We start from the raw sequence: 8,720 nt of genomic DNA on the forward strand, positions 1-8,720 counted from the left end.
TTTGACTTAGGTTTAGGTTAAGGTTAGGGCAAGTTAAGTTTGTAACTATGCTTATGAAATCAATGTTCAATCAATCAATCAATCAAATTGTATTTGTATAGCCCATATTCACCATTCACAAGGTGTGACATCCTCTGCCCTTAACTTTTAACAGTGTCAAAAGAACAGCAACCTCAGAGAGAGCCACATGTCTGTGAGGTTGACGATAGTGACAAGTTTGGGATTTAATTTTCATTTAATAACACTCTCATAAAGCAATCTCTAACAACAATCTACTTAACTGCCATAATAGCCATTAACCTGTGCGTTCCTCGGCCTGTGGTTCAGGTGGAGTATGAAGGCCTGAAGCACGAGATCAAGGTCTTGGAGGAGGAGACTGAACTCCTCAACAGCCAGCTGCAGGACGCGCTGCGTTTGAAGGACATCTCTGATACGCAGCTGGAGGAGTCTCTGGAGTCCCTGAAGAGTGAGCGTGAGCAGAAGAACCACCTGCGCAGGGAGCTGGTGCACCACCTCAGCATGTGTGACGTGGCCTTCACCGGCAGTGCCCACCTGACGTTCATCTCGGCCCCGCCCAGTGGCACCGCCACCCCGACAACTCTGCTGTCCCCAAACGCAGAGGAGCCAACAAGGTGGATACTGCCCACACGCATGTGGAAACTAAATCTATTGTTTATGTATGATGAATGTTAAAAAAAAAAAAGCATAATCACATATTGTTAGGTTTAGGTTGCTAAAATGATTTGTTAAAGTTAGAGGCAGATGTTGGTTTTGATGAAGCATTGAATCAAACAAATTTTGTCCCCGGTTAAGTTTGAAGTACTATTCAGCTATGAACCTGGGTTAGGCGTTAAGGGTTAATCAACTTAGTGAAAGTTATGGTTGTAAAAGGCTTGCACTTCTGAACTCTGCTTGGTATGAATTACTATAATTCTCTACTTGGTGTGAGGAAAACAAAGTGCACTTTAATGACACGCTCTAATCTGCTGTGACAGATGTAACGGCCACCTTCAGGGCGGGACCGCAGCAGGGACCGCGGCAGCGCTGGGGGCCAGGCCCAACGGAGAGTGCCGAGGGCCGGGTCGCAAAGCTGAGGGAGTGACCACGTCGGACCTCTACAGTGAGATGAACCTGACAGAGATCCAGAAGCTCAAGCAGCACATAATGGCCGTGAGTCTGTTTTCTGATCAGTCCTGCAGAATGGAAGTTCGGATTACAGTGTGAAAGAAAAACAACACACCAATACCGACAGTGGTGACACTGATAACAGATATTTCCGGAGTTTTTTAATTTATTTTTAGCTTCTGATGGGTTCATTTACAAGCAGCTGTCTTCTCCTAAAGAAAAAAAAAAGCTTTTGAATAATGTATTATAAAACCATGCTGACACACAGTATCCCCACTGCGTAAAGCACCCTGCCTCTCATCCTCCACCCTCCTCTCTTCCTGTCTCTCAGTCCTTCTTGTTTTCCTTCCCAACACCTTTCTCTCACACCATCACAAAATCTCAGGGTTTTTCCTCAAACATTTAACAGTTAGTTTTTTGAATTAGTTAATCAAATCATGTTTACGTCACCGCAGAGCTGTGTATGATTTGAATGTGAACATCCATGTGTGTGTTTGTGTGTGTGTGTGTGTGTGTGTGTGCGTGCGTGTGTGTGTGTGTTTGTGTTTCTGTCTTCGGCCTCTCCATGGGGCTGGTCTGCAGAAGAGCTTATTTATATCTCTGTGACACACTACACTATCGACCACTCTCTGGTGGATGGGTTTTCACTGCAGCTTCTCCTGATGTCCTGGCTACTTGTTTTTGTGTTAGTGAATCCCCTTTTTTGTGCAATAGTACTGTTTATTCACACCCAGGAGGACATGGACTGCTTACTGAAGCAGTTTTCTAATATTCTTAAGATTGTCTCGTGCTATGATGTGGTTTTAAAACTCTTTAACAGGCAATGTAAGCCTGAGAGCATCAGACTGGTTCAAGTAGTTGGGCGAGATCTGATGAGTCATGCAGGAGGTTAGGATAGTTCTAGTTAATCCATGAACTGAACACATGATATTTGGTGTAGACCCAGTCCCAGCAGCAGATCGTCCCTATGTATTTACTTTTATCTGAAACTTGGTATATTGCCTCTCAAAACAAGAGATTACTCTATGTTTGAAGATGATGATTTGTTCACCTTTTTGGCTGTTAATTGAGGGATGCCAATTTAACATGAAGTCTAAATTCAATTTGTTGTATGATATGTTTATTTGAAGAAGATATGAAACATATGAGATCATACAAAATACACAAATCTGTCCCTTAATGTTTCCCCCCTAAGGTTGAACGTGAGAAGGTAGCACTGATGACGAGTCTGGAGGAATCCCAGACTCAGCTCCAACACACCCAGGGAGCCCTGACGGAGCAGTATGAAAAGACCCTCCGTCTTAGCCAGAAGGTCACCGCCCTCCGCCGTCTGCATCGCAGGGCCCAGCTCAACCAGGAAGCCCAGAGCAGTGTGACCTCTCAGCTGAACCCTGAGAACCTCAGCAGAGATGACGAAGAGGCTGAAGGCGAAGGGGACACAGAGGACTTTAAGAGTGAGACACTGAACAAAAGTCAGCTATTTTCATACCAAACGCCGGGTCTGGAGATCCTGCAGTGCAAGTATCGTGTTGCTGTGACTGAGGTGGTGGAGCTAAAGGCAGAGCTGAAGTGCTTTAGAGAGAGACTGGCTCAGTGTGGGGAGGGAGGAGGAGAAAGGCCGAATCGAAGCAGCCAGCACCAGAAGCTGGAGCGGCAGGTCGCTTCGTTGGAGAAGAGCTGCCGGGAGGGACGCGAGAAGGTAACCCTGACAGACCGAGACAGTCTGTGTCTGAATGAGATATCGATACCAGAGATGAATGATTTCTTCTTCTGTCCTCATTTCTCAGATTTCGAGTCTGGAGTCCGAGTTGCAGGCAGCTCAGTCAGGAGCCAGTGAGAGCCGGGGGGCACTGAACGCAGCTCAGGATGAGCTGGTGATGCTGAGTGAGGAGCTTGCACAGCTCTACCATCACGTCTGTCTGTGCAACAACGAGACGCCCAACCGCGTCATGCTGGACTACTACAGGTCTGACTGCTGTTTTACTGGGATACACATAGATCAACAACACATCTCAAAATCACAGTGACTGAGGCCCTATTAGTTCACAGATGAAATCTAAATTTAGTCCAAACTATACGTATACACCAATTCCTGGTCACAACTGAGAATATTCACCGACACAATTTTGGATTTTCTGACTGTATACTGACTGTACTCACATTCTTATTTGGGAATGAAAATGAATGCAGTTGTCTGACCTTCCTTAAAATTGCCAGAGGAAACCCACACCCCGCTTCTATTGAGTCAGCTTGAAGGCTTTTGCAAAAATTGATAAAAAGCCACTAGAGCCTCTTGGAGGTGGACAGCACCTGTCTGGTAACTGCCACCCAATCACTGATGAGATATTCCTCCAAAGCCAAGGCTACTATCAACAGAATATCCTCACTTTGTCATAAAGCTGACATCTTACATGGTGACCCACGTGGACTCTGTGTGTGTGTGCATTTTATTGATTCATCCTGTAGGTGCCTTATGATTTTGATAATGGAGTTACTGAGAAATTTGTAGGAAAAATTTAAAGACCTCATCGTTCAAGACCTCTCAAAATATCTTTGCCGGCTTTCACTAGCAGGGTAAGAGCACTTAAGAGCATTTCACCACAGCGGAAACCGGGGTAGAATTGGTAGAAATAGTCTTACAACAGGAAGAGACAGTCTCAAAATCAGAATGAGTGCTTATCTGCGGCAGACACCATGAACACATTAGTTGATCCTTTTCATTCTGTTTGTTCACATAGACAAGGCAGAGGACTGAGGGGCGTCGCTGCCAGTCTCAAAGCCATGTCCTTGGACAACAGCAAGGTTCTCCTCACACCGCGCCTCGCAAGGCGGCTGGCTGCTGTTGCCGCTGCAACCTCGAATCCCGGGGAGTCGAGGAGTCCCTCGGAGTCTCCATCCAAAGAGCGCCTGTGTAGAGAGGCTGGAGGGGAGGAGAAGGTCCCATCTGAGCAGAACCCGCAAGCCTGCACACCTCCTACCCGCTCACCCAGTATCAGTGCCTCTTCATCGTCATCGTCATCATCATCGCCTGCCCTGGAGCCGTCCAGTGAGCTGCGCAAGGAGCCAATGAACATCTACAACCTCAACGCCATCATCAGAGACCAGGTAGAACACGGTGCTGGCGTTGGTGTCGCTGGAACTCCCTTTGTCCTTCCTTTACTCTCTTCTCTATAACTTTTGTTTCCACTGTTTTGCTCCAGTTTCAGAATCACCTTCAGCTACTTCAAATTCGACATTCCTTCTTTTAGATTTTTCTTTCCCCTTCCCTCTCGATTCCTTTTCCTACCTGTTTTTCCTAACTTTCCCCTCTCTTACCTCTCCCTCGACACCCCTAGAAAACTAACAACCCTTCTTTTTCAGTCCTTCCTACTCTCCTTTCATCCATCCCTGCCGACTTCTATTTGCCCACGGAATAAACCCCTCCCTTTGGCCAAATTCATCCCCAAACGGAGCCACGTTATATCCTCTTAACTCTTCTCCTCCTGTTCTAACCTCGTTTCCCATCCTCACCTCCTCTTCTCCCCCAGGTGAAGCACCTCCAGCAGGCCGTTGACCAGTCTCTGCAGCTGTCCAGACAGAGAGCTGCAGCCAGGGAACTGGCCCCTCTGATGGACAAGGACAAGGAGAGCTGCATGGAGGAGATCCTGAAGCTCAAGTCTTTGCTGAGCACAAAGAGAGAGCAGATAGCCACCCTCAGACTGGTGCTGAAGGCTAACAAGCAGGTGAGGGAACAGTTGCTAGAGGTATTAGAAGTGTAGAGCTGAATTATGGAGTGTGACAAAATGTGTGACAATACAAATTGGTAGTGTGCATTACCTGAAGAAAAACGCTGCGAGTGCCTGCAGTTTGCTGGTAGCTCTGTCCAGGTGTCTATCATGTCAATTCATCATCCATCCCTCTATCCATCCACCCATCCATCCAACCATTCACACCATTACTTATTACTAGTTTCATATTGCAAGCTATAGACAAATAATGTCGCCAATTTGCTTTATGTTTTACTTGTAGCAGACTTTGACGCATTGTTGTACATTTAATACCAAACCAGATATTTGCCCAGACATTTTAATGGGTAATTGCTTTACACAAAAAAAAAAACTGCCAGCTGGCTTTGGATTTCAAACAGTTTATAGTCCAAGTTTTTATTGGTCTACACTTTCTTAAGACACATTACCCAATAAGGTTGATTGAAGGACTCACTGGGCTGTGCCAAACCTATCCCCCCATTGCAATTACTTTATATTTCCTGTTTAATATGTTTTCTACCCTTGAGCATGTGTGGATTCAAAGTCGAGACCAGAGCTAAATTTATCCACTGAGAAAATGTCAACCACAACACTTTCAATCGTGTGGGTATAACCTACATTCATGAAAATGAGTCGTGTCATCCATATATTACTATAGTTTCAGTTGAAGAGTTGGAGTCTTGTGCCAAATCTCGTGCAACAAATAAGCAAACGCAGCTTAAAAAACAAGCCAAGTATTCAAATATTTACTGTACATATAAATGTTAAAATACGATGAACTATATCATGTTTATGTTTTTATTATCTGACCAGAGCTTTACTTTCATCCCTGACAACTGGTCATATCCAGTCTTTAAGTTATTCTTCCTTCTTCCAATTTTTGTTGTATTGTTTTCCATACTTTGACCAGTTTGTTGGCCCCATTGTTCGTTAAAATCAGGGTGATGCTGTCGCTGGGCGGTTCAACAAACTGACAGTGGTCAGTGGTCCAACGTGCTGCGACCGTGAGAATGTCAAACTTTTACGGCCACAACAAGATTGACAAGTCATTGATTTTTCTTCAATGAGGACAATAAATGGGTGGGATAGGCCCACATGGGGATTTTTAGCAGGGTGAATCACAGATATTATTTGTGAGGCTGTAAGCAAACAGTGTTAATCAATGCATGGGGGGAAATTGATTTGAAAATTGCAACTGATTTGAAAATTGCCCCTGAGCCCCCTTGCTTTTTTTTCCAAATGAAGATCTGCAAACCTTACACATTTATATGAATTCAAGAAATGTTTTTTCAACAGTGCATTCAAATATTTAAAGTAATTTCAGGGAAAAAAATGAAAGAAAAACACTAGTTGAAATGTGTGATGTGTGTTCTTCCAGACAGCAGAAGGGGCTCTTGCCAACCTTAAGGGTAAGTATGAGGCAGAGAAGTCCATGGTGACCTCCACCATGATGAAGCTGAGGAACGAGTTGAAGGCCCTGAAGGAGGATGCTGCTACTTTCTCCTCTCTGCGAGCCCTGTTCGCAACCAGGTCAGAGACCAGCTATAAGAAAAAAAGTTTACTCCCAATGCTACTCCCATTCTTAGATTCAAGACTGGTGACTACATTCACTACACTCCCAATGTGAACAGTGTTGGTTGCAGCCACAGAGCAGTTTCTATTAAGTATATTTTCAAGTAGGGTCCTCTATCACATTTGCTGTATTTTTTGGTTCCACAGACAAAAACAGGTCTAAGACTAAATATTGGATGTCTTATATAAGTGGTATTATTTGGCCAGAAATGTAACCCCTATACTATTGTTACCCTGAATCTATAAGATCTGTCTGTTCTGCATGTTTTTCACCTTCTCTGCCCCCACATGTTAAAAAGGACAATAAATTTTGCCTTAATAATGTTATAATATCAAAGCGTCTGTGGTAAGTTGGTTACATTGTCCCCCCAAACTAACAGTCCACAGACTTTCTAAACCCCTTTTGCCTGAATTAATTTCAAATTATATAAAAAAATATTATTTGTGTTTTTGGCTGTCATACAGATGCAAAATTAAGTGGAGATTGTTAATTTCAATATAGCATTTACAGTAGATATAAAATTAAGGTAGGAGGCAAATGAGCGGCATAACCTCAATTTAACACATTTTCCAGTCTCTGGTATGTAGATTGATACTGCTTTTGATTGAAATTGAATAACAACATATGTTTCTGTACAATCATTGCTGTTCCATAATCACAGTATTTAAAATACAGCTTAATACCTCAAAATAACTTTGCTGCACATTCCCAAGGGGCTAGTAGGTATTTTCCACTCCGAACACTAGATGCTTAGTGCTTCCAATACCTTCCTTGGTATGTGTAGTATTTGCACCATCTGGCACAATCGTCACTTCGGCAGCATTAAGACCGGAATGGGGTATGAGGTAAATTCGCGACATCCGTCTACAAGGGGTTAATGAGGTTGACAGTATAGAGATAAGCTTATTGACTCTCATGTCAAGAGCTAGATAAAATATTATTAGGTCTGTTTCTTGGCTGGACACAGTGATTCCCTTGATTCAATCTCTCTTTCATTTTGTTCCCTCTTCGACCTCCTGATTCCTCTCATCAGGTGTGACGAGTATGTGATCCAACTGGATGAGATGCAGAGACAGCTGGCTGCCGCCGAGGATGAGAAGAAGACTCTGAACTCCCTCCTCCGGATGGCCATCCAGCAGAAACTGGCCCTCACCCAGCGCCTGGAGGATTTAGCTTTCGATCAAGAGCAGACCCACCGCACCCGTGGGGGAAGGCTGACCCGTGGGAGGACCAGCACCCCCAAAGTAAGTCCCCCATCCTCGACTTCGGCCTCCAACCTAGCCCAAGGCTATACTTCATCCTTTGGCCCTGGCAGCCTCCTCGCTTCTGGCCTTAATAGTTCTTCGTCAATTGTTCCTGATGATTCCACTTTGTCTTTTTGTCAGTCCATGATCAGTGCAGCACTGGCTTCACCTCTTACCTCCCCTACCTCACACATACCTCCTCGCAGTCCATCATCAGCAATGATCACCTCACTGGCTGGTCTTGTAGCGTCAGAGACCCCCCCATTCCTTGAGGCCCCCTCTTCTACCTCGGCACGGACCCCACCCTCAACCCCTCTGAGGCTGGCTTCCTCCCAGTGGACCCTGGGGGTGCGAACAGTTGTGGTCGACTCCCAAAGTTTCAATGTCAACATCTCCCCTACTCTGCCCCGTGGCTTAGGCTCTACAGTCTCCAGGCACTACACCTCAGACACATACACCTCTCCCCCGTCTACCACCACCACCAGGCCCACCCCGTTAGGATCTGCCCCCTCATCTCCATATCGTTCCCCTCTTGTTGGTCTCAGGCGCTCCACATGGAGCCCCACTCCCCGAACTCGACCCCTCTCTAGCCTGACTCGCTCTTCTGCCCAATACTCTCATTCCTCGCCATCCCCTTACTCCCCTTCTTCCTCCCACAGCTACTCCCCTTCCTATTACAGCTCCTCCTCTGCTTTCATGCCCTCTAGCCCCTATCTCACCTCTAGCACCTCCACCTCCCACAGCCACACTAGCCACTACACACCCCTGTACCCCAGATACAACAGTTCTTACCGGCCCCGGCATTGACCCCCTACTCTGAATCCTTTATACTATATGCCTTTTTCAGCCTTTATTGACACCGAAAACTCCCATCATTCCTCTCTTTTCTTCACCTGAGAGGTTGGGGGCTCACAGAGAGGAGGACAGAGTGGTTTCCTGTTTGCCAGTCTCTGTTTTCCTGTGCCTAAGCCTTGGCCAATGGGTTCTGAATGTTCTGTGACTTTGCTCAGGGATTTGACATAAGGAGCACAA

General features: G+C 45.5%; 1 protein-coding gene across 1 annotated transcript in view; it reads left to right on the forward strand.

The window, feature by feature from the left end:
- LOC128428768 (protein bicaudal D homolog 1-like) overlaps positions 1-8,495 on the forward strand; it is a 29,602-nt gene extending 21,107 nt beyond the window's left edge. The window contains exons 4-12 of the mRNA XM_053415020.1: positions 328-620; positions 990-1,170; positions 2,321-2,457; positions 2,530-2,824; positions 2,913-3,091; positions 3,864-4,230; positions 4,653-4,847; positions 6,250-6,401; positions 7,478-8,495. Coding sequence (XP_053270995.1) covers positions 328-620; positions 990-1,170; positions 2,321-2,457; positions 2,530-2,824; positions 2,913-3,091; positions 3,864-4,230; positions 4,653-4,847; positions 6,250-6,401; positions 7,478-8,495 — 2,817 coding nt within the window. The remainder of the gene's footprint in view (positions 1-327; positions 621-989; positions 1,171-2,320; positions 2,458-2,529; positions 2,825-2,912; positions 3,092-3,863; positions 4,231-4,652; positions 4,848-6,249; positions 6,402-7,477) is intronic.
- Positions 8,496-8,720: the final 225 nt, after the last annotated feature.

This window comes from Pleuronectes platessa, chromosome 22, assembly GCF_947347685.1.
Source record: "Pleuronectes platessa chromosome 22, fPlePla1.1, whole genome shotgun sequence".
In the NCBI taxonomy this organism is placed as follows: Eukaryota; Metazoa; Chordata; class Actinopteri; order Pleuronectiformes; family Pleuronectidae; genus Pleuronectes; species Pleuronectes platessa.